The 26,560-nt window shown below is 38.5% G+C and overlaps 2 protein-coding genes across 2 annotated transcripts; one reads left to right on the top strand and one right to left on the bottom strand.

Moving 5' to 3' along the window:
• Positions 1–864: 864 nt before the first annotated feature.
• Positions 865–16,774, bottom strand: LOC140240859 (surfeit locus protein 1-like). The gene is made up of 8 exons (XM_072320633.1): positions 16,680–16,774; positions 12,044–12,306; positions 10,051–10,233; positions 9,047–9,119; positions 8,027–8,074; positions 6,716–6,830; positions 6,134–6,215; positions 865–2,558 (listed from the first exon to the last, which is right to left on the bottom strand). Exons 1-8 carry the CDS (start codon positions 16,743–16,745, stop codon positions 2,483–2,485), a joined length of 906 nt encoding a protein of 301 aa, XP_072176734.1. The 5' UTR covers positions 16,746–16,774; the 3' UTR covers positions 865–2,482.
• Positions 16,775–17,254: 480 nt separating this feature from the next.
• LOC140240684 (DNA polymerase epsilon subunit 3-like) lies at positions 17,255–24,206 on the top strand. Its single transcript, XM_072320438.1, has 5 exons — positions 17,255–17,351; positions 19,054–19,138; positions 20,306–20,391; positions 21,064–21,182; positions 22,644–24,206. Exons 2-5 carry the CDS (start codon positions 19,073–19,075, stop codon positions 22,961–22,963), a joined length of 591 nt encoding a protein of 196 aa, XP_072176539.1. The 5' UTR covers positions 17,255–17,351; positions 19,054–19,072; the 3' UTR covers positions 22,964–24,206.
• Positions 24,207–26,560: the final 2,354 nt, after the last annotated feature.

Below are 26,560 nucleotides of genomic sequence, written 5' to 3'. Positions count from 1 at the left end.
TTGAATTTTCTCTATGTAAGATACATGCAATTATTTGAAAGCGACTGGAAGAAAGACTAGTTTTCTCATAGAGTTTGTACACACCCGTGTAATTTCTATGTGTTCACTTGTATGCTGGACAACGTTCAAGCAGAGCAGAACTTGTTGCCCGGTTCTTACCTCTTGGACATGGAGTGGAAGCTATAGATGTGGATAGTGTGGTGGTGATTGGTGGGTTGGAGTTTAAGCAAAGTTAATGACCAACCAAAAGATTTTCATAATGAAGGCTAACATGAAAAATGCCAGGCTCCATGGTCTTCCCGAGATCAACCACGATCATTCAGGCAGGCCTAGTGGGTGGATTGAAGGGGTATCTTCTTACTAATTTCACCCAGAGGGAGATTTGCCGCCGTATCACGTTTGTCCTTATAATATTTATCAAATGTCTAAGAAGATACCTATTACCTATAAGTTTACATGTGCTTTTTGAATCCAGAGCTTTTTGTGAACACAGCCAAGGTTTAAAACCACTATTCTTTTTTTTTTTTTTTTCTGGCCCCATGTGTTATTAATTAATGAATAAATTAACACAAATTAACAATGAAACGATTCATCTCAATTATTTTTCATATTTTAGGTACACTCAAGAGCAAAAGGTTTCATTATTAGATTTGTAAAAGATGACAGAAACTAAAAAGATGACAGAGCGCCGCACTCTATCATCTTTGGTCTCAAGCCACATGGTCCTAGACGTACACATGTTCTGCATATTTCCACTTTTTCATTACAGAAAGTCGTGATGAAGCATCAGACATGATAAAACACAGTTCGTCCTGCCTCAGGATTCCAAAAAAATCTATGACTCTTCTATCAGCTGAGGGGAGGATCTGGATGGTAGTGAAGAAGGAAGAGGAACAAAAAGGGATGTCGATGGCACATCAAAGAAGTTGGAATAGAAAACACTTGACTATTTGAGGATAAGTTCACCTTTACATCCTTTATATTGGTCTAAGTGTGAAGTGAGAAATGCAGCAATATCAGTGCAAGACATCAGTGAAAGTTTGAGGAAAATCAGACAATCCGATCAAAAGGACTAAATACCGCTTCTGTTCTAAACACTTGGCTTTTGTTTCATTATAGGAACTCGCAATGAAATATCAGATATCCTGCAACATAGCTCCTCACGGCTACAAATACCAAAGATATACGACTCCAGCATCAGTTGGATATTGATCAGCAATATCAGTACAAGACATCAGTGAAAATTTGAGTTAAATCAGACAATCCGACCAAAAAGGTCTAAATTTGTTAGATTTCAGTGCCCCATGGCTGGAGGAGATGAGTACAGTATGTAATGCATAGAACAATATAAACAAAATATTTAAAAAGGACTTTTACCAAATTTATTCTTATGAAAAGTACATATTCCCTCTGACTATACTGACATCCTGACTACTGTAGAAAGTGGATATTTTTGCCTTCGGCCGGTAAGAAGAGTTTCACATGTTTTTAATTCTGCAGAATCAAGACATCAACAACTCGAACATGTGGCAAGCAAAAATATTAGCATGCTAGCATGCTTTTATTTTCGCGCTAGTTTTTGGTTGCGCAAAATGAGCGAAAATTTCAAATGCCACAGTTCAATGAAGACGTTTCTTGTGATTCCGTTCCTCTCACATTATATAGCTCGCGTTTTATGTAGTGATTGGCAGGCAAGTAGTGTCCCCTGCTGGGTTTGCATGTAAATTCTTAGTTTCTGTCACTGTTCTGAGTGCAAAAGTCATGCCTATACAGTAATGTAGCTACTGGTCATTTGAATGAAAAACAAACATAGATTTGCCATACAATTTACATCAAAGTAAAGCTCTTCATTTTCTCTCCAACTTTGCTCACTACATATTCATCCTAACAGAAATCTATACAAAAGTAACAGAGATTGGAAAAAAAGAATGTTTTCTTAAAGCAAGACTATGTTGCTGTCTCAGAATAGTATGGCACACGGGGGTTTTCCACCACGGCACATAAAGAGTTAACAACATGAAGTAGCCCAATGATGGATCATGATAATTCTATACTCCTGTAGAAGGCACTGCTCTGATTCAAGAACCTTGCTTTCACTCTCAAACTATTCACAACATCATCCTTTTTTGCTGCAATCTGTGACACAGCAACAGTGTATAAAAACCCATGATGCCACTGCCTTATCACAGTTTCTGTATCAAAACATCATGAGCCAACGAGAAACAAACCGTAAGACTCACAATCACATTCTTTGGAACAACTCAAGGTGCTCAAGGCAACATGTCCGTCGCTTTTCACAACTTTTTCTGTGGCTGTGAGATGACACCTGGTTTGACTGATACACAGCAAAACAATATGCTGGCCAGTCAAACCTAATATGCAATGATGCACAGCCCTACAGCTTGAGGCTGATATATCCTTGGAACCTTGGTTTTCAAACCTGATGAGCTGCAATGATGCACAGTCCCACATCTTGTAGCTGCTATATCCTTGGCACCTTGCGTTTCTTGTAGACTCCATAGTACCACATCAGAGTGGTGGCCAGTGACAAGCTGTACCTGTGTGACCAGAGGAACACAAAATTTCACCTTGAGTTTGGTAGCAGAACAGACTAATGAAAGACCAGAAACATTTGTGACATGACACTTTTGTGAATTAAAGCAGACAACCTTTTTCACAGAATGAAACTGTTGCAAATTGCCACTGGCATTCAATGCATTGTGTAGGGGAAAAAAAAAATGACAAAAAATACTTTTGTGTGTATTTTAGTTTCACCAATCTTGGCACCTCGCAAAATTTGTGAATGTTTCATGCACATGAAAATATCTGGTTTTATATTACTAATATAAGAGGAAAATTTAGGTCTAAATAAAAAATAAGCTCCAGCACTGTACTTTACCTGAGGGGGAAAAAAAAACCCAACAAGGAAAAGTAGAAATTACGCGGTGCGTAACATATGTCCCCGCCGGAAGTAGCATTTTGTAACAAAATGTGCAATATAGGTCAAAAAATCAAGGTCAAAGGTCAAAGGTCAAAATTCTGTGTAGAAGTTTTGAAGCCCTCACCTAGTGCCATCACATAAAGCAAACGGAATCGAAATCGGGTTAGAAATGGCGAAGGAGTAGCATTTTGTAGCCAATGTACAATATGGGTCAAAAATCAAGGTCAAAGGTCAAAGAAGACAAAGGTCAAAATTCTGTGTAGAAGTTTTGAAGCCCTCACCTAGTGCCATCACATAAAGCAAACGGAATCGAAATCGGGTTAGAAATGGCGAAGGAGTAGCATTTTGTAGCCAATGTACAATATGGGTCAAAAATCAAGGTCAAAGGTCAAAGAAGACAAAGGTCAAAATTCTGTGTAGAAGTTTTGAAGCCCTCACCTAGTGCTATCACATAAAGCAAACGGAATCGAAATCGGGTTAGAAATGGCGAAGGAGTAGCATTCTGTAGCAAAATGCACAATATAGGTCAAAAATCAAGGTCAAAGGTCATAGAAGTCAAAGGTCAAACTTCTGTGTAGAAGTTTTGAAGCCCTCAACTAGTGCCATCATATAAAGCAAACAGAATTGAAATCGGGTTAAAAATGGCGAAGGAGTAGCATTTCGTAGCAAAATGTGCAATATAGGTCAAAAATCAAGGTCAAAGGTCAAAGAAGTCAAAGGTCAAAATTCTGTGTAGAAGTTTTGAAGCCCTCACCTAGTGCCATCACATAAAGCAAACGGAATCGAAATCGGGTTAGAAATGGCGAAGGAGTAGCATTTTGTAGCAAAAATGTACAATATAGGTCAAAAAATCAAGGTCAAAGGTCAAAGAAGTCAAAGGTCAAAATTCTGTGTAGAAGTTTTGAAGCCCTCACCTAGTGCCATCACATAAAGCAAACGGAATCGAAATCGGGTTAGAAATGGCGAAGGAGTAGCATTTTGTAGCAAAATGTACAATATAGGTCAAAGGTCAAGGTCAAAGGTCACGACTGAAATTCTGTGTAGAAGTTTCAAAGCTCCCATGTAGTGCTATCATATAAAGCAAACAGAATCAAAATTGGCTCATAAATGACAGAGAAGTAGCAAATTGAAGATTTTGATCACACACGGACGCACACACGGACGGACGGACGGACACACGGACGGACGGACGGACGGACGGACACACGGACACACACACGTACGGAGCCCGTTTCATAGTCCCCTGCTCGAACTCGTTCGGCGGGGACAAACAAACCTAATGGGGTAATCTTTTTATTATGTGTTTGGTGCTTACTTGTAACAATTAAGACACCCATTTTCCAGGATTTTTTTTTCTTATATCATATGATTTATTCATTTTGTTGATCTTACTCTGCCAAGATCAGATAGGATATGAATCCTTTCTTCTCTGTCTTTATGTCCTCTTTTCTTGAAAGTTTGTCCCTTGTTAATAGGTTTTTGATAATGGAACATCAAAATGTACTATGTATAATCGTGAACACCAGCACACATAGCGATATAATCCTGAAGTGTTAATTCCTATACCACTGAAAGAGCCTTCGACTGTGTTTCTTTGAAATAAAGAATACTGTACAAGCTAAAGCATTCACATACAGATACTTTTGCAAAGTACCACTTGTTGGACATGTTCATGTGTTGTTAATTTCGAAATAGTGAAAGGGTCTAGTAATCGTTACCTCACCTTTCACAAAATAAATAATGACTCACAAGCGACAATACTAGTAGTCCCTACATGTACTGAGTTTTTATTTAGTGATTTCCCTACACTACATAAACAAGTACCGGTAGTGTGTTCTCCATTTGAAGTACCGTAACAAGAGTATTGTCATTACCCTAGATATTGTGTCATGACACATGTACGATGAAGCATGTTAGACTTTCTGTAGTTCCATGATCCAGTGCATGGCTTATTATCTTGTTTTTTTGTTTTTGTAGTCGGTTCAAAGGTGCTTTGCGAACTTCAGCTAGCACGTATCTTCCTGTCATATACACAGAATGAGGACCACTTCATTGATATTTGTGCTCTGATTTCTATTCGAGCTCTTTCCGATGAAATCATGACATCTTGTAAGCATCTCCATAAATAATAGTTATCTTGATTTGGCTTGTGGCTGTTCAAGCTACCTAACCTGTCAATCAAACTCACAGAGTGTGTGCTGGTTAGTGCAATGCAGGCAGGTTGCATTACATTTCATGTGGTCTGTAGGTAGACGTAAATCAGGATTGAGTTTAGCTCCACATCCTTGACGATATCAAGCCTTTTAGATGGGCAGCACGCACCACAAATTGAGCAAATCAAGATTTGAAAACACCTCTGGACCTATGCGACTAAAGACTCTGGAATTGTGGTCACAATATTTTGTGACCAGATTCCAAATAAGAATATATAAATAATGATCACAATTCGTCTAAAAGAGGTTAAAATCATGATTACAGTGGACTCCCATTATTACGAAGTCCATGGGACTGGCAGTTTTTCTTTTTTTATATCAAATTTTTGTTATAACAGAACAAATAAACAACTAGAAAAGCACTCTGAGAGCACAGACATCCGCCAAGCAGCTACTTTCCACCAATGATCTTGCTCTTCCACAGAGATCAGTGATTTCCAACCATACGTATGCATGCTGTAAAATCGCCCGATTTCCCAATATAGAAACCTGTTTCGTTATAAACGCTCAGCTGCGCGCTAGCAGAAACTAGAGCATGCACTTAAGTGCGTGCATGAAAACCTCAGAAATGTGCAGCTTGAACTCCTAAGTTCATTGACCGTACTTGCCAAAATATCAAAAATCCTTCATAAAATCCATAAAAAATTCTGGAGCGTTACCAAAATTTAATCATCTATTCCTTGTGTCATTCTCAATCTTTCCAGTAAGTTTCACCCACATCCGTGCACAACTTTTTGATTATTTTGCACACGGACAAACTAACTAACAAACAAACGGTAACGAAGACATAACCTCCTCCATTGGCAGAGGTAATAAAAATACAGTGTACATAGAGCTGATAATGTTGATGCCTGAATTTTTATTTCGCTGTAACTGGAATTTCATTATAACCCTGTTCGTTATAACCGGAGTGAACTGTACTAAAGAATTCTTTTCTCAATGTCTGAAAGGGAGGTTAGACCTGCAGCACACTACTCACCAAGTCAGGATATACTGTAAATGTTCATTCCTGAGAGAAACTCTGGTCTGTCCGCCGATTGGCCCACCTGGGACTGTGCTTTCTGCAGAGATAGGACACACAATGTTCAGAAGGACCTATCCCAAAATGACCTCACTATTTCAATTCTTTTCTATTGAAGGCACGTATGAATGTGCATTGGCAAAAAAAAAAAGAACTAAACAAACACAACTTTCAGTAAGAACATCTTACATAAAGATAAGTCATTAGAATTACAAATAAAACAAAGTCATACGCAATATATTCTTTTCACTGGGGAATTACATGGAGATGTACATAAAAAGTATGTGAGAAAAGATGTTACGATGCAAGCACTAATATAAATCTCACAATCAAATGTCAAATGGCATCTACAATAATCCATTCCAAGCTCAAGCCACTTTTGACTAAACTTCATACCACTAGCTTGCAATAATTAAATACAGTTTTCAGCAGCTTTTTTTTTTTTTTTTCTGCATCTCTGTAATTTGCTGCAGGTTCTTGGGAAATTTGTGGAACTCATTTTGCAGGAAGCCAGCGACAAAAAAAAAAAAAGCTAAATACCTGACACAGCATCCACCATGATGGCTTCAGTACTAGCCACTCTGGACATGGCATCAAGATCACGATAGTGCCACACATTCCTCACCTCATCATTGTTAGGCATAAATGGAGCTCGCTGGAAGAGAAGGTGATAGATTTGTCAGTATATTGTCAGAAATATACAGTTATCAGTTGTGTTATGAATATGCATATAATGCAAATACAATTGTACATGTACCCCACGTATTCATAAATTAGAATGAGGAACCCAAAGTGAATGGATAAGTTTGCTGGAGAAAAAGTGATCACACACATGGCACTCGAGAAAAAGATTTGGCTTTTTAGCCTTATTATCGTTTGAGTTTCACATAAATGACACTTGTGCAGTTGATTACTACCATCACCACCTTGAGGTTATAATGAAAGTCATGTACAAAGATCATACCAGGAATACAGTATAATCATTGCTAGTGATCAGTAGACACACTCTAGGCTATGACAAAAGGAACAACTTGCCACTCGACTTCAGTTTGCAAACTTAATGAGGTAACCAAATGACTTATGTTATTTAATCAGAAACAAAACAAACATAACAAACCCCACATAAGAATAAACTCGTATCTTCTTTAATTGATGTATTTGAGGCAGTTTGTTGGTACCAAAATGCAAACATTGAACTTTGTAAGTACTGTGTCTGTACAAGAAGTATTATGTCTATTCAGTGAGCAGCATGCCTCATTCATTCCATAGTCATCCATCTCACAGCCACCCTTCCACTGTCAAGTTCTTATCGTTCTCTGGTTTCTTTCTCTCATCAAGATCAACTAATCTTCTGATATGCTGACAGCCACTTTCTATTCCCACTTCCTTTCTGCTCCCCCTGCCATCTATCTTCACCTCATCTCAAGATATCAGCGATGTAATTGTAAACAACACTGGAAAGTCACCAGGACGTGTTTTGTGAACATGATGTATCAAGTGTAAATGTGTTGGAATATTATATTGGAGAACAGTGAATAAAGAACACTGGTATTCTGACTCCAATAAGAAGCAGTCATGCCTCCATCTTTCTCCGGAGTCTATAAGCATTTAACTACCCCCACAAACATAAAAGTAAGCATGAATATTTCATAGGCACGATAAAACACTTCCCAATTCTACTGCAATACACAATATAGCAACAGGCATACATTATCATTTGTATGGTACAATGGTAGAAATGAAAAGATATACTTCCGCAGACACAGGTGACCGTTACATGTACAAACTGGAGTGCAGACAAGGGAATGTAGAGGATGAACTCTTGAAATTTCATGGTACATAAATACATACCTTTTCTGTAAGTCTCACAACTCCAACAAGGTCTATTTCACCTGGAATCTGAAATCAAGCATACAGGGATCCATATGAACATTTTGATAACTACATATTTAATCATCAAAATCGATGTGCATTTTTGTAATAACAAATATGGTTATGACAAAATTTTGTTACCACAAAGTAAAAATCAAAGTCCAAAATTACTATCAATACAACTTTATATACATTTTTTGTTGGCTAAAATGAAATTTTGATATAACAATTTAAAGAAAATTGAAGGTCACAAGGGCTCTGTTACGACAGGAGTCACCTGTACTAAAATCCTGTTGGAAAGATACATGTACTGAGTGAAAGAGTAGATTCATTGGTTGGGCTACTGCTGATTAACGCTGAAGTCTTCTAAAAAACAAACAAACAAAAAAGCTTAAAGAACAGAGAGCATCTCTGAATGATATTGTTCACTGTACAACCCTTCATTTAAAAACTATACGCAGTGAATTAAAGGGACTGTACAGTACTGGTTGAGGTAGGGATTCATGTTTTGAACATTCCAAAGTGAGATAATGAAAAGCCTCATCGATATGAAATATGAAAGAGCATGTAATTTTAAGAAGGATTCAACGTTTATTTGATGAAAATTGGTTTTCAAATGGCTGAGATATCCAAAAAAGTGCTAATAATAAAAGGCGACATGCCCCAACTTTATTACTATCTCTTTGTTTCACCTTGTTTTTGGATATCTCAGCCATTTCAACACCGATTTTCATCGAACAAACTTTTGATACCCCTTAGAACTGCATGCTCTTTGACATCTCATAGAGTGGTTTCTGAATATCTCACAAAACGTTAAAAGCTAAATCTTCACCTCAATCAAAACTGTACACACCCTTTAAATGAAAAGGAATTGATTCACTTTGAAATATGGCATAGAAAAACATCTAAGCAGAAGGTGCAACAGTTGTTTGGCGATTTGATTTTAGAGGCATAAGACTTACTTATGAGAAGATGAGTTCATGTTTGGTTAAATCTTACCTGCCCCTGAAGTCTTGTCTCTGGTTTCATCTTTTTCCTTGGTACCCAACCCCTATTGACAAGGATGTCGACCCTAAAAAAAATAGAGGTATGTAAACTTTTGGTTAGCACAACTTTGCCATTTAAAGAAAACGATCACCTGAAATAAAGCGTGGGTGGTATTTACAATATTGCCAAACTGTACAACCTCTTGAATGAATGACTGAATACACCATACTTTTCCTGGGGTTTTTAGTTTTACAAATTTTGTGAGTCCACTGCTCTACGCAAATTTAAGAGTAGGTAAAAAAATCAACTCTAGTCCCTACATGAATGTTATGTGCATGCATACATGCACTGGCACGCAGTACACAGTGCGTGAACGAAGTGTGCAATAATTCTATACTCCACGATCGCTAATGTTTTTTAAACCACTCCCTAAACTGCCTGGAAATCCTGATTCGCCAAAAATTAGACCAGCTAATATACAGTGTATATGTGTATACTCTGGTATTGGCATACATACCGACACTTTTGACTATTTTGGAACTAAAAGCAGCACGCACCAACTTTCTTGGGTGAAAGAATAGCCTTGATGATGGCAACATTACTCTTTATTAAATGAACATATTGCTTTTCTCTAGATTTAACCAACGTTACAGAACATCAGATAAGTTACTCAAGATAAGTAGATATCAGATCCCAAATTGAAATACATGTTACTTTTAGTCAATATGCACAGAGGTTACAGCATACTAGAAGAGCTTGTTGCCTGAAAAAAAATCACACATTCACCTCATTTACAGTATATTGACAAAGCAATCTACACAGTGGAGTGCTGAGTCCAGAAATATTCACAGCATGAAACTTTGACAATCACTACTGGCGTTCAATTCACCGAGTAGACAAACACTTCCACAAGTACTGGCTCCTTGCAAATTTTGCAAAATTTTATGCACACAAAAATTATGGGTTTTACAGTATTCACCATGAAGCAGGTGTGCCTTGAATGGCTTTAGACTCACCCAAGATCTGTACAGTGGAACGGTGTGATGACATGAACACCTGAATCTCCGGTTGCCATCGGACTTTGGTTCGATCCCTCTATGTCCAGTCTACTGCGTGGAAGGACATACATCTCTCTCGAGTGGTCAAACTGACCTCTAACACTGACCTTCCTGTACTGTAGTTCCTGCAACTCTGAAGGCCTGTAGTAGAATATACATGCAGTCAAAAGAACAAGGAAATATCAAATATGATTTCCTAATTACAATTTTTTATATTATCCATACACTTGTTATCAATATCAAAGATAAAATTCTAGTTAAAACTCTTGTAAGCATTGCTTTAATACTTACCAATAATGTTGTCTGCTGACAAAACAATGGAGTCAGTCCTGTCAAACAAACATTCAAATAGACACATTCAAGTGTATGTTGCCCCTACACAAATGGAGGTGTGAGGGGGAAGCATACACTGGCACTGAGTTACAGAGATGAGATCAATTCAAAAATGAAGGTTTTTTTTTTGTGTAAAATGCAACATTCTTGAGTTGAAAAGATGTGATATTACCACTGGATTATATATCATTTTTAGTGTATAAATTTGCTCTATATTACACAAGGCAAGTGCCATAATGTGTCTCGCCCATTCGCTTATAAGAAATTGTACGCGAATGGGATATAACAGATAAAAAGAGATATAAAACAGATCAAAAGAGATATAAAAGAGTAAAAATTTATGGCAAAAAAGTAAAGTGCCATAAAAACTTAACATTGAGCCCTTAAAGTTTGTTGACCCCTGCCTGTGACCTTTGACCTTGTGGTGACCATCCACTCCCCAAGAGACATCTACCATCCAAGTTTGGTAACAAACGGACCTATGGATCAAAAGTTATGACCCATAATAGAAACGCGCCATAAAAACTTAACATTGGGCTCTAAAAGTTCGTTGACCCATGCTTGTGACCTTTGACCTTGTGGTGACCATCCACTCCCCAAGGGACATCTACCATCCAAGTTTGGTAACAAACGGACCTATGGATCAAAAGTTATGACCCATAATAGAAACGCGCCATAAAAACTTAACATTGGGCTCTAAAAGTTTGTTGACTCATTCTTGTGATCATTGACCTTGTGGTGACCATCCACTCCCCAAGGGACATCTACCATCCAAATTTGGTAACAAACGGACCTATGGATCAAAAGTTACGACCCATAATAGAAATGCGCCATAAAAACTTTAACATTGGGCTCTAAAAGTTCGATGACCCATGCTTGTGACCTTTGACCTTGTGGTGACCATCCATTCCCGAAGGGACATCTACCATCCAAGTTTGGTCACAAATGGAGTTATGGATCAAACGTTATGACCCATAATAGAAACGTGCCATAAAGACTTAACATTGGGCTGTAAAAGTTTGTTGACCCCTGCCTGTGCCTTTGACCTTGTGGTGACAATCCACTCCCCAAGGGACATCTACCATTCAAGTTTGGTAACAAACGGACCTATGGATCAAAAGTTATGACCCATAATAGAAACGCGCCATAAAAACTCAACATTGGGCCCTAAAGTTCATTGACCACTGCCTGTGAGCTTTGACCTTGAGGTGACCTTCATACATGGTAAAATGTGAAACTTTGTATGACCCCTCTTCCCTCGAAGTTTGATTGCAATTGAAGCCCAGAGTAAAGAGTTATTGAAGTTTTTGTAGCGTTACGGACAGACGACGGACGGACGGACGGACGGACAGACGCCGCAGGCGATCCCTAGTCTCCCCTCACCTCCGTTGGGCTCAACAAAAACTGTAGTTGAAGAGTACACACACTAGTGAATTCATAACTATGGTACATAGGATTTCATTGGTGTCTACAATATGACCTGTTTAAAAATGTACATCAAATTATCTATAGACGAAAGACTTGAATAAGCAGTTGATCTTGGACGTTGCCTTCTCTCTTTATACAGAAAAAAAGGATCACTTTCTTTGGAACCACGATGACAGGAAATGAAACTCACTCTAATGGTAATGGGACGGGAGGAGCACTCGTCCTCTCCTCTAGCTCCCTAATGAGACCAAGTTTCCACTCGCGTCGTTTCACTTGCCACGTTCCTAGGCCAAAGGCAGCTACAGGTATGATGAGCAGGAGATTGCTAAACGCTGTGGAGCCGCTCCCGTCTCCCTGGCTGGCTTGGGTTGAACTAAAACGATGGGTATTGCTGGATTGCACAGGTGAGGAAGGAAGGCCTGAATTCTGATGCTGATTCAGGAGTCTATATTGCTGCTCACAGGGACAAAAAGAGAAAGAAAGAGAATCTACATGTAAATAAGTTTCAAGTCCTCTGAAGTACATGCACATAATACAAGTGTACTCATCAGTCACAAACCATTTACCATCATTGTACAAAACAATAAAATTATGCATCTTTTAAAAAAACAGTGGCATTATTCACAATTAAACTAGAAATTATAAAATAGAATATTCTACTACAAAACCTTAAAGGTTCCCTGGAATATATATGCATTTTGATTTGTGTTGATTTATGATACCCTCAACATCACTTTTACAGCGAAATTATCTGATTATTGATATCAAGAAACATTCCATAATAATTTAATTTTTCTGCTATTTTTCTTTGAACAGATTTCTAATAGATACGCCCCCAAAAATCCTTCAAAACCAATATACCTGTTGTGACCTCAAATGTCGATCATTGCTATTAAACAGTACTGGGGGAAATTACAGTTTACCGGTTTTATGTTATAAAATTCATCTTTCCCGTCGTTTGGGGCCCTAAAAAAGCCCGGGAATGGAACGGCCGTCAAAAAGTATAGTTGACGCTATGACCACACAATTTTCATAAAAATTGAGTGGTTTCAGAGGAAAACTGCTCTAAAACAACATAACTCGAGTAAATCGTCGATAAAGAAAATCGAGCTGATTTTGACGGAACTACTTTAAATGTGATGACGTCATCACAGCTGGCAGCCCTTCTTCCTTTCACTCTTTTCAACACAAGTCATTCACGATCAATCACACTACACTAGTTTGGCAAGGCAGCGCGTATTGTCAAGAGACAATTGCGCGTTCAACTGCTATACATGTACCTACTGTACACTGTACTAGTAAACATGCGCGCGTTCTGCAGACTCAATACGCGCTACCACTGCCACATGTACGCATAAGCTGTTAAGTGTACTAGGTACTAGTGTACTATACTGTACTACTGCATAGAGTCAACATGGTGGGCTGCCAAGCGCACCCACACACTAGTGCGTAAGCTCTACTGTGAGCTAGCACCAGCAATTAGATAAGCGATTGTTTTCTAGTCTTACCTAAAATTTCTATCGTTTCTAGTCGTCTACACGGAAACGGACTATCCTCAACTCCTAAAAACGTGAGTATACATCGTAAATTCGGGTAAATTTTAACGGCTAGTCTAGACTAGCATCGTCAGGATCTAGAACTACATTATTTGGGGAACACCCCCGAAACCCCCAAGAACAACGTAAGATACCACACTTATCACCGCACAGATAAAAAAAAAACACACGTAAACAAATGCAATTGTCGACAGTCGAATCACGGACCATATCCTTTTTTATTCAGATCGTTTATTGTCATGCACTACGGCATAAAAATCTTTGCAACAGTCTCCATTAAAAATTTCACATGTAAAGGAAAATAAATATGTATACATAACTGAAGGACAAGCAACATAACACTAAACAAAGTACAGCAAGTACACGTATTGTAATAATCAAAATATTGCACTTGGTCCCTGCACATGTACATGACTTATCATATTACACGCAAAAAGCATGCATGGCTCGTGACCCTACCCATATCGCAGATCGGATTGATATTTCTGATGGTTGCCATCGACAAACGTAATTACGCTCTTTTCAGAGCGATTTGCACTCTCTGTGATTGGCTGCCGGTAAACTGTAATTTACCCTAGATTGCATCTAGCACTGATGTGTTCAACAAGAGACATTGGGTGATTTCAAGTTCGGTGCTAGTGCTAGTGCTAGTGCTAGCCGCCAAATATCAGCGTTAAATCGAGCTCCAACACCGACGGTCAGATTAACGAGGCGATACCGATCAAAATTATCGATCACCAGCACAAGGTGTTGGAATCACAGCATCGCGAGCTCCGCGGGAATTGCGCGACAAAAAAAATGATGGCGCGTGATTATAGTCAAATATTAAAAGATGTAGCCAAAACTGCTTAGGACATCAGGAAGACGGATTAAAATGCCACAAATTTCATCCGTTCCCCAAAAATACAACTATCTCAATTTTGCTCCCAAGCTCAGAATTATATAGCCATGTCTGGAGTGTTCGTGTTCGTTACGTGGGCGACCACTGCATTAGCATCTACTTTGCACGTAAAACGTGCATCTCTTATGGATGTGAATACGGGTCTCGTACAGCAATGCTAACACCAGCACCGAACTTGAAAAGAAGAAAATGATAATCCCATGGGGCTAGTGTTAGTCAATGGGGAAAAAGCACATAAATCGCTAACACAAACAGCGGAGCTCGGTTCAGCAGACGACATTCAACACCGAGCCAAGCACCAACTACCAGAAATACGTTATTATTTTTAGGTCAACTCCCAACACCGACGTGATTTCAAGTTCTGTTTTATCGCCGGTGCTAGTGCTGAGATAGCACTAGCACTAGCACCGAACTTGAAATCACCCATTGGAATGCACCTTCCACTCGACTCAGCATATTAGTAACTCAACATGTTCCCTCGCCATCAACATCATGTCTGCCTGTATTAATTACTATTTTATAGTATTAATATAAAATACTAACAGTTAGTAATACTGTATAACAGGTTAAGTGGTTATTTCCGCGAGGGTTTAATTTTCGCGAATCACAGTTGGATCGCGAATTTAACAACACGCGAAAATGTCACCGTGTGCACACTAGCGTAATCAATAAACAATACATGCAAGATAGCGTTGGTGACAATTCGCGAAATCAACATCTCGCAAAAATGTCTGTCACCTTCTAATTTGCGAAAATATCTGTACGCGAAGAGCTTGCGTAGTTGTACAGTAGTAGACCTCTAGGTGAAGTTAGTTTCCTATTACCATGCATGATTACCAACATTCCTACCCCACATCTTAAAGGACAAGTTCACCTTCATAAACATAAGGATTGAGAAAATGTAGCAATATTAGTAGAACACATCATTGAAAGTTTGAGGAAAATCGGACAATCCGTTCAAAAGTTATGAATTTTTGAAGTTTTTGTGCAGCAACCGCTGGATGAGAAGACTACTGCAGTGTACGATGTCACGTGCGTACAACAATATAACGAAAATACATAAAGAGAATTTCACAAAATTTCATCTTTTAAAAAAAATACACATTCCCTTGACTCGTTGCTGACATATGTCATGGGTAATATTATTCCCCCTACCTTCGAAAGAGGCAAGTCAAATGCTCTTTTATTATGCGAAAAAATGAAAATATGTTGAATATTCTTTACATTTTCTTTATATCGGTACTGCTGTATACTTGGGTGACCCGCACCTCATCATAGTTAATGTTTGCGCATATTTGAATCACATTTCGCCACTGAAATTCTTTGAAATCCAACTCACATACAGGAGAAATGCTGAAAATTCCAATGGAATCACAAGTTCACTGATCGATATCGAAAATTTGCAGCTATCGTCGTCAAACGCGAACGATGCGTTAAAGTTGCGCGCTATGGAAAGGAAGGGGCCCGCAACTCGTTACCCGCGCTCCCATAGACAAAGTACGTAAAAGACGTGTGCGGGTGACCGTGATGCTCCCATACACATACACGTAAAAGATGCGTGCGGGGACAGTGGTGATACTTATAACACGTATTCCGATTAAAATTTCAGATTTTCGCGAAAAACTGTTCGGTTTTCACCACAATTTGCTTGGTTGTGGTAGCCCTGCCAAGTTTCAAGCGTACTGAACACAGTCCCGGGCATGAATTTTTGCTTAGTGCGCCTAAAACAATTTTAAGAGGGGCGACGGTATTCGGGCCCCTGACGAGGTGCGGGCACATCACTATAAATTACTCATATGACATCAAAAGATGTAGTAGTCTCCTCGTCCAGCAGTTCCGACACAAAAATTTAAAAAATTCATAACTTTTGCATCGATTGTCCAATTTTCCTCAAGCTTTCACTGATGTGTTCTAGATCTACTAATATTGCTGCATTTTCTTAATCCTTATGTTTATGAAGGTGAACTTGTCCTTTAATAGTTCTTATACTACTAGTAGAAGGTGTCTAACTATAACATGTTAGTGTTCTGTTATAGTGTTAGGACAATGTCTTTGCAAACAACATGCTTTCCAACAATTAAAACGTTAATAAAAGTTAGGATCACTGAGGATGAGGAGGAGGATCGAGGAGGAAGAGGAGGAGGAGAAGAAGAAGAAGAAGAAGAAGAAGAAGAAGAAGAAGAAGAAGAAGAAGAAGAAGAAGAAGAAGAAGAAAAACAACAACTAAGTTATCCCAGATGTCATTGTTCTCACATCCTGTCACACAAAATCAGATTCCCATTGTGTGGCGAGGTCTTTGACCGTTGGCGTTGACTTTGACTTTGTCTCACACACGATTCACTTCCCGCTCTAAAACTTGTCATACATACCCGAGGTGAATTCCATCTCTTCCGAAGTGATCTTGCTATGAATCGAAACCCACATGCCGAAGACATTTTGGAATACCGCTATATAAATTTGGGGGAAGTAGTGATGTCTGGTCAGTCTTCAAATTCTACTAGCTTCTAACAGTTTGCGCTATGTCAGCAACCCAATCCTCCCGCAGCAGCGTGCTTCTCAGGCCACCACACACCTCCTATCCTACTGCTCATAAATCAAAGCGTTGGCCCCTGCGCCCTTGCACGTCTACGATCGTACGAGTACGAGTACAATGTACGTTTAGCGCATAGCGCGTGTTACATGTGTTCGAGAATTACAAAACCATGGCATTGCCAGCCAGGCATTGCACGCTTACCGTATGCGTAGTCCCCGTAGTCGCCTCGTTCTCAAAATGATTTTCTGCAGTCAGTATGATCATCTTTTCTACCGAATTAAGGCATTAAAAATCCAAAGATAAATAGAAGAAATGTATTTATATAAATGAAACAAAATGAAGCCCATTTTAATGAGACTCTCAACGTAGATGTAAATTTATTACATTTTAACAATTTCTGTGAACATCAACACGCGGGAATTGAAAAAAATAACATACAGGCGCGGATTGGCTTATGGAAACTGGTAGAACTCTACATAGAAATTCTTATTACCCAGTAAAAAGTAGGGTAAGTAATCAATGTTTATTGAGGTTTATAGATTATGTCAGGAATTCTTTAGAAAATGTGTTGATTCTGCGTGTAATATCACGGTTTTGCTTTAGCGTTGTCTTCAAAACTGAAGACTAACGTGGAAATTATAATGTGGGACTATTAATACCTATGCATAATAGAAGATTCTGAACGCAGGCTGAGCCTCTGCTGTATTCAGATCCAGGTTTAGTCCTAATAATAAGATGAGCCGGGTCATGTCCAGGTGGCGTGGCGTCGAACTTAAATTTTATGGGTTCATTGTCCCAGAATTTATCCAAACCAATTTCAAAACTGAAGACACTGGGTGCATTTCTTGGTAAACCACTTCCTGATCATATTTAATTTATGAAATAATCTAAAAGCTTCAATCATGTCACCTCTCCGCTCGCCCTGCGTTTAATATTATATGCTAGAGTTGAAAGTCCGAGGTGCCTCAATCTCTGTTTAAAAGATAAAGATCTTATTTCACATACTAATTTTGTGGCCCTCCGTTGGACATTTTAACTAAAGACTTTAATATTATTCCTAATCTGCTAATTGGCTAATGCATGCGCATGACTGTCTTTCTTTCTTTTCTTTTTTGAATAGGATGATCAGGGGCGGATCCAGGAATTCCGTAAAGAGGGGGCGTGTTTAACAAAATTAAAGGGGGGGCGCACGCACCCCTCCCCCCATTTTGTTCTTTTTATTTCTTTTGTTTCAACAAAAAATAAAGGGGGGCGTGCGCCGGTTGCGGTCCTCCCTGGATCCGCCCCTGATGATGTAGGCCTACCAGTAGGCCCTTTGAAATCCAGAATGGGGGTTTGAATGTCCGGACACTTAAGACTCTCGTACTGACTTGCTTATTCTACTTTGAATACGCATTTACGTACAGCTCCTCACTGACAAACAACTGTTTACGTAGGCACGTCAATTGTCAAACCAGACGCACTTTACAAATTACAGTACGCGTCCGCTCCCACAACCTGTCTGGACACCCAATGACTGGGTATACTTTGTTTGAATTTTAATACACTGACTAATGTCGTAATGAATTTATAAGTAGGGGTTCTAATGATGTTGATAATTTAAACAAGACTAGGTAGTAGGTAGGGTCTAATTGATGAATTAACATAGCATTAGGCCATAGGCCCCTTTAGCTTACCTACTTGTGTAGATCTATTTGTAAAGTTTGAATGAATTACAATGTATTAACTTGCAGTTACAGTGCATGTATTATAACGTTAAACCATTGTGTCCGCTTTCTTTGCGCATTGTTTATAGCCCTCTCATAAGCCAATCCTGAGGGGGAAAAAAGAAGGATGTTTGAACCCTGAATACATAATATTGATAAACTGGATAGGCTTGGTGCCTATCAGACTACTGTACAATGCAATATTTCCAGATTTACTGTGCTCTCAGATTCTGGAGGGTTTTTCTTTCTTTTTTTTCCAAACAATTTTAGCAACTTTAAATACCGGGACTGACTTTGCCATCAGGTGATTTCTGTTCCGAGGCTTAAAATGACAGGTCAGTGAACTATTTATTCAAATTCATGAAATTCTTCCGTCAAGATGTTTTCACTGCAACTGACAGACAAAAAAAAAAAAAAAAAACTGATTTGTCAATCAGTTGCAAAGTGCATTATTTATAGATCTATGAACTTACAAGATCATTCATCCCTTTGTTCTGTTAACAGGATTTTATTTCTAGTGACAATGGCTGAGCGACCAGAAGACTTGAATCTCCCTCTATCTGTCATCACAAGAATCATGAAAGATGCTGTAAGTCATTGGTTCATTGCAGTTAAAACAGCTGTTTAGGCATTTGTATGTTTGTTTTCATATGGATTGAAAGAAACTTAACATATTTTGTGTTCTAATTTCCTCCCTCAAACTTGTTTAATACACTTTAAGCCATTTTCAACGAGTCTTATTGTTTGCGAATCTTGACTTCCCAACTGCAACATTTCGCAAGTGGTAAAATGCGCAGTCGTGGAGTACAGTAATGAAGGTAGACATCTAAGCGTGCATGTTGCATTCATGTCAAGGTCAAAGTTAATAACTTTGCATTTTTAATTCACGAATGGAACTTGCAGAATTCCTGAAAATAAAAACCTTGTTAAATATGTAACATAAACAGTATTAAAAAGAGGAGAGACGAGAGGGGGTATAGACTAAAGAAGTAGTGGTATTGTGATCATGAAATACTGTATACGCCGAATATTTCGCGAGGTTTTTATTTTCGCGAATTTCGCGAGTCAGCTGCTATTGGCGAAATTAAAAACACGCAAAAATATTGACTCTAATACCGATATGAATGTGACGTACACGTATACATTTCTCCGTTCAGTATATGACTCCACGATCACGAATTTAACCACTCGCAAAATGGTCGGGAAGTCCTGATTCGCGAAAATTTAGACTCACGAAATATATAGCATACAATACAGTAAAAGCAGAAATAAATGAGGGAACATCCCTCAAAACATGACAACACATTGTCATGAAGTGACCTGGAGGCAGTATGTTTGAAATATTGAAAGATATCCAGAAATTTATGAAATTTTCATATTTTCAGAATCAGGGGTTCCACTTCTGATGTAACATTTAAAAGAACAATTTATTTGGTCTTTAGTACTTTGAAAAAAAAAAAAATCTGTTATTCGACTTTCTCTAACCATCACTTAGTTTTGCACTTGCTTTCATGAAAATTATACCATGTAAAAAGACTAGCTGAGATCTACTTAAGAAACAGTACTGCATTTGGGATTTGGAATGGAACTTGTTATGAGAACTTATCACACACACACACACAAAGGGATTGAGGAAATAGACGTATGATACATGTAATTGCTTGTGTACGCCACAAAGGAGCTTTTAAAGATGTGTTCACTTATAAAAATGATTCATATTGGACTTAATCATGTTCAATCTATCCTCTTTCTGTAGATTCCAGATGGAATAAGTGTGTCCAAAGAAGCCAGAAATGCAGTCTCCAAAGCTGCAAGTGTGTTTGTGCTCTATGCAACATCATGGTGAGTTTTTTTCATTTTTTATTTTCACATTGCACAATTGTTAAAGCTATTAATACACATGCATGGAGTCATATGAGGACAGGTTTGTTAAGGGTTTGATTTAGGGTTTGTGCATGTGTCTGTTTTCCATTGGAGCTCATTGCAATCTTTGCTAGACTTGACATGAAAACTTGTCTTTCTGAATGTTTGAATTTTGCCTCAAATTTATATTCTTAGTATTTCTCTCTCTTTTTTTTTTTATAATTCAGTCATTGTAGTTAAAAATGAATTTTATACCAGTACTAAGGTAAAGTATATAACTGGATAAATTTTGAGATTGCACTTAGAGTCGACATTAAGCTCCTGCCAAAGAGCAGAAACTTGAAATTCATTACAGTATACATTCTACTTTTGTCATCAAATATGAGAAACTGTAACATGGTGGGGATTTTTTTTATTATTTTAAAAGAGCTGATGTATTTGGGAACTTTCGTTAATGTCTTGTCTGAAGAAAATTCATTACTCGTATCTTACATACACAAGTGATCAAAGTAAAATTACAATGCTTTGAAATGCAGCTCATGCTGATAACTTATTTGCTGCATTTTAAGTTGTGTGTGCTCATTCGAAAGAAATTATTCTCATTTCACTTTTTCTTTGTTTCTTTGCTCATTTTCAACTTCCCATGTCCAGTGCCAACACACATGCCATCAAAGGAAAACGAAAGACTCTGAATGCTACTGATGTATTTTCTGCCCTTGAGGACATGGAATTTGAGGAATTTATTGAACCTTTGAAGGCAAATCTTGAAGGTGAGAAAAGAGAAGCCATAACTGCTTGAAGACCCAGGGTTGTCAAGTGCAAAAAGTTCAAGTACATGCTTTACCCATTTGATTAGAAAAGAAAGAAGTAGTACTTTTAGATACACTTGTATATACCAATTTTAAATTTTTGTGCATTGCAAAAGTATAGAATGTATTATTGAATGTGTGTGCTTCAAAGCCTTTGCTTTTTTAAACGAAGTCACGTCATTTACACCATAGGATGTTAACTTCGACCTAACGTGAATAGACTACTGAGAAAATGATACAGATGTAAATCAAACCTAGTGAGAAAATGATACAGATGTAAATTAAGCCTATTATCTCCATGAATATTTTGTGTGTGGATGAAAATTTAAACCATCTTTCTCTCTTTTGCATTTGGTAGTAACCCCTAGTGCAGAGCGTTTGATAGCTGCAGGGTCCTAAATGGAAGCATTTCCATATTAGATCAATTTCAACATCCCACACTGCAGGGTATTAAAGTTGCCTCTGTGTGTTAAGTAATAAATCTCATTAAATCTCTAAATATGGTAATCATAGCACCTTTCACATTTCAAAAGGAAAGTTGACTGCGATTCCCAAAATCCTGATGTACATGTATGTCACTTTGTGAATCTTTATCTTTGGTATAATTAGATACCTCTTTCAGCCCCGCTGTCAGGACATTTATGTGCGATTTCAAAAGCATTTTCAAATTGTAATCCTGAGAGGATTAAACAATCCACCTATCTTTCCGGTAATGGGGGCATAATGGACATATCATAACAAACTTACATACATTGTATTTGTTTCTTATAGCAACTGCTTGACATTGTAGGTATTTAAATGATCAAAGGGACTTTGAAAGATTATTACAGTGGAGCCTCATGATAACAAGGTTGGGTATAGCAAGATACATATACCCAATCTAAGGAGGAAATTTTGTAGGTCCCATACACCTTTTATTTTCTTTATTCTTTTCCCTGTTGACTACTATGATGTTCTGTGCTCATTATAACAAAACTGGAGGAAAGCCATCCAAACACCAGTACCAAAAGTGTTAGACAATTGATTGTACAAATGTATTAATCACTCATTTCAAGAAACATCACTCTTAACCCATTGAGGACCGGCTTGATTTGCTACACAACACGCATTTCCCATAGACCCCTGCCCGAGTATACTCAGGACTCATCCTCAACAGGTTAAAGTAATTAGTAGGCAGAACTTTCAATACACTACATTGTTGAGGAAAGTGACTTTTAGTTTGGCAACTGTGTCTCTTTTTGTCCACTTTTTTTTTTTAATTGTCGTGTATGTACATTTTATTGTGTCTCATACCAGAATAAAACTGATTTGCCCCTGTGATTTGAGATATATACACCAGGTAGATTTCATGTGTGTTTGAATTCAACCAAATATTATTTTTGATAAATTTGTGCTCATTTTTCTTCACCATAACTCCTCTAGCTTTCAGAGCCAGTCAGAAGGGCAAGAAAGAGGCATCGGAGCAGAGGAAAAGAAACAGGGAGGATCAAGACACCAGCAAGGAAGGTGACGAGGATGATGATGAAGATGAAGATGATGATGAAGATGAGGATGAAGAAGATGACGATGATGACGAGGAGGAGATGGATGATGACGACAATGACGAAGAGGATGACGATGACGATGTAGAAGAGGTTGAAGAAGTGACGGATGGACAGGAGAAAGACAAAGTGAAACTTTCTGCTGGTGGTGACGACCAGCAGGTGGGCAGTCCAGATGTGGAGGAAATCGTGGATAAATGAGTGTCTGATGGAGATGCAGTGATAAACCTCTGAACTGGAACACACTACAATGTACCATCTCACCTCCTCTAATTCAGTGCATAGAGACAGCATCCCAGAGTGTTGCTTGTAACATAAAGGATTGGCAGTAAGCTGAATTTGAACCATGGAGGTGGATAGTTACTGGGAGCAGACTTCCGTGCTATTATGGCAGACCTCTTCACAAAATTCCAGGAACATGCTACATGTAAATTTGTTTATTTTTCTATTGCCTCCATTTCTATAGTCTGGGTAGTGAGATTCTGAGCAGAAATATGGATTTCAAGGTGAGGACCCTTACTTGTCTGATAAAGCTGTAAATCATGTAGCTTTACACATACGTTGGTGCCCCAAAGCAAAACTCATTTTCTAGCTTCAAAAAGTTACAAGCCTAGATAATGAAAAAAATGTATTGTAGTTTTAGACACAAGTCTGCACTTGTACAATGCATACAAGGGCGCAAAAATAAAGACATTGATTCAGATGGGGCTCCAAAGACCCTCTTATTTGGGCTAGGGTTTCCCTGTCACCAGTGGCTTGTCTTTCCCAAGGGCTGGTCTATTACTGGGGCTTGCCTACCACTGTGGCTTCAGCTTGCTTCTCAGTAGTAGTTTGACTCTATCCTGCATGACGACCCTATGTATCAGCAGATTTATTTATAGCGGTTCCAACACCAAAACTTTTAAAATTCATAACTTTTGCATCGATTGTCCGATTTTCTTCAAACTTTCACTGATGTGTTCTACTAATATTGCTGCTTTCACTCAATCCACATTGCTCTTTGGGTTTGCGTTCCCTTTAAATATGCGTACCCTGTAGTACAGTACATGTACTGTACAGTGTACACGTAAAAGTTTACATGAAATAAGGCTCCAGCTTATGAATTTCTTGTGGGAAGGGTTGAAAAAAATTACCGCTGTAGGAAAGATTACATGTGTACAAAACAGCTATGTCTACAAGCATTTCCTGGCAAGAATTTTGCTCATGGTGAAAGTACACCATAGCAAATTCATTTAGATACAGCTGTAGTTGTTTGGAGATCCCATGGTTTTGTTTACCATCTCGTACAGCTGTCCCTCAACATTGTTGATACATGTATCAGAAAATATCTGGAGACATTTGGGAAAGCTGACTTTGATTAAATTTAATGATGTACAGTAAACAGTACTATGTTGATTTTTGTTTTCTTACGAGTTTAGATTAATTAATCTTGTGGAATACTTAATGCCGTGTTGTGTGTTATTTTCTGTTGTCTAAGATGTTCCATGTACTGCACATTGTAGAATGTAGTTCACATTGCAGTATGTACTTTTCTTACAAGCCTGAAACTATTTTTATATTGTGTCTCAAAAAACAAACAAACAGACAAACAAATATTGCAATGCTGTTTGCAATCTCAAATTGGAAGTGTGAGTGTGAGTACCTCTTCATAGTTTTCAATCTAATTTCAAGGGGGGGGGGGGTTAGGACTCACCTTACTAGACAAAGAAAAAAATAGTGGCACACCAAGCAGTGTTTACAGAATGCTTGATATTTGTGAATGAGTTGTGGCTGTGGATAAAACCATTTACCAAGGAATTTCTTTCTGAAGTTCCGAATCCGCTGGCGGCAATGGTCGTACCCTTAGACCCTAAAGCTCCTACCCATAGGCAAGGTACTTTACCAATTGCCTTGTCCCTCAGAGGAGACTTACAGCCCTCGCATGTGACTGAAAATTACTCATGTAATTACAACTGTATTCTTTTTTAATTTATTCCATTTTATTTTCACATGGCAGTGTTGCTCTTTCACTTAAATAAAATCCACACAAGCAATGTATGTGTACAAGGACTGTTACGGGGATGTTTTGAGAGCGTTCGGTCTTGTTAAGACATTCATCGTGGCTGTAATGATATGAAGGAGCTACACTGGTGCTGTACATGGTCGGGACCCCTTCTCGCACTCTCCCCCCCCCCCTCTCTCTCTCTCTCTCTCTCTCTCTCTCTCTCTTATATGTATATACAGTATATATGTATATATTATATATATATATATATATATAGACGATGAAGACAAACAAGATGACGTAATGCATTAGAATCCAACTTCATTTATTTGTAAACCAAATTTTCGACCCTTGCACGGATCTTCCTCAAGATATCATTGTAAGGTTATATATATATATATATATATATGAAGAGTTTGTTTGCAAAAACCGATAAGTCCATATTTGCCAAATGGAGATATTTGCGATTAAAGGTCAAGAAAAATAAAGAGAATAATAAGAAAAATGTTGCTTCTTTTGACCATAACTTCAAAAATATACCTTTATATGTAGTGACCAATATATCATTTAAAAGGTATTGTTTTGTACTTTATGACAGAGATCGTACTTCAAAATCTTCAAAAATGGACTTATCGGTTTTTGCAAACAAACCCTTCATATATATATATATATATATATATAACCTTCACGCTCCCGACCCAGCTCACCGCCCTGGGCTTGGGCTACCAGCGGCAGGGGGTAGGCTGGGCTCGCTCCCGGTCTGTAAATAAGCGAGGAGATTAAGCACTCGCAGACTCGCTTGCCTCATAATCACCAATTAATTATAGTAAGGACAGCAATTAAAAAGATATCACATTTAATTCATAAAGTTAATTTCTTTTATTCCAAGAGAAAACTCTCCTCTTGCTCAAATAATTTAACTACATTGTAATTGTTACTTGGCACTGGCAGTACAATGATTATACATGGTTTCAGCTTAGCGTGCAACTTCTTATAGTTCAATTACGGTACTCACATACAGCTTCAGTGCAAGGGGCAAAAGGGGGGGGGGGGGGGTAATAGGGGAAAGGGGGAAATTGTCAGCGATCACTGGCTCCTATGGAATGCCATGTGTTGCAAAAGTCCGGGAAAACCCGGTGGTCGCTTCCCGCAGCATCTCACTGTTTCACGGCGGCTGATACACCGCGGCGTCCGGCTGCCTTGGCTCCTTGTCACTTCCTCACCAACTCATTGGGGGTATCAGTGGGCGTCGGGGGGGGGGGGGGGGTGCAACATTCACAGTTCACATGGGTAGTACACGACCCATGAACACGATAAAGTCATTTCGGACAGTGGCAAAAGGCGATTTTGTTCAAATCAGTTCCGATTCCGCCTATCTAATTATCAATTCAAACTCTCCAAGCCGTTCCCTACCATATTGGCAATCACAGTTCGGCCCACGGCACTGAAGGTCTATAATAAGATTTCTTGTTCGCTCGCCGAAGCGAGGGATGACGCGCCACTATCAGTCACAAGAGTTAGGCATTACTGCCCCTCGAACATCTCGAATGCGTCCATTTCTGCTTAATTCACAAAATCGTCGCAATCCCCGACATCTTTCCCTTTTTGAATTTCGAAAAGAATTCTTAAAATGTCCTACATCTCGAACGTCTCAAAAATCTTCTGCTAAACTCTGGTAGAATTATCCTTCAAACTCTCGCTAAATTTTCTGGTAGAATCTTTTCCCGAAATCGCGTGCAAAATGAATGAGAGAATCTCGGTCGCATCTCATAGAAGAATCCCCTCTCCCTAACAGTGACTCCCCTTTTAAACTA

This window comes from Diadema setosum, chromosome 17 (genome assembly GCF_964275005.1).
Source record: "Diadema setosum chromosome 17, eeDiaSeto1, whole genome shotgun sequence".
In the NCBI taxonomy this organism is placed as follows: domain Eukaryota; kingdom Metazoa; phylum Echinodermata; class Echinoidea; order Diadematoida; family Diadematidae; genus Diadema; species Diadema setosum.
Note: the sequence above shows the minus strand (reverse complement) of the source record. Positions and strands in the feature narration are given on the sequence as shown.

Bases quoted from the DNA above. Each gene is read 5' to 3' on its own strand.
- LOC140240684 (XM_072320438.1), top strand. From the start codon at position 19,073: ATGGCTGAGCGACCAGAAGACTTGAATCTCCCTCTATCTGTCATCACA. The intron at 19,139-20,305 runs GTAAGTCATTGG...CTCTTTCTGTAG, and splicing joins CAAGAATCATGAAAGATGCT to ATTCCAGATGGAATAAGTGT. The intron at 21,183-22,643 runs GTGAGAAAAGAG...TAACTCCTCTAG, and splicing joins TTTGAAGGCAAATCTTGAAG to CTTTCAGAGCCAGTCAGAAG.
- LOC140240859 (XM_072320633.1), bottom strand. From the start codon at position 16,745: ATGTCTTCGGCATGTGGGTTTCGATTCATAGCAAGATCACTTCGGAAG. The intron at 8,075-9,046 runs GTAAGATTTAAC...GCTTGATTTCAG, and splicing joins AGACAAGACTTCAGGGGCAG to ATTCCAGGTGAAATAGACCT. The intron at 2,559-6,133 runs GTGAGTAGTGTG...CTGGTCACACAG, and splicing joins TTACAGTATATCCTGACTTG to GTACAGCTTGTCACTGGCCA.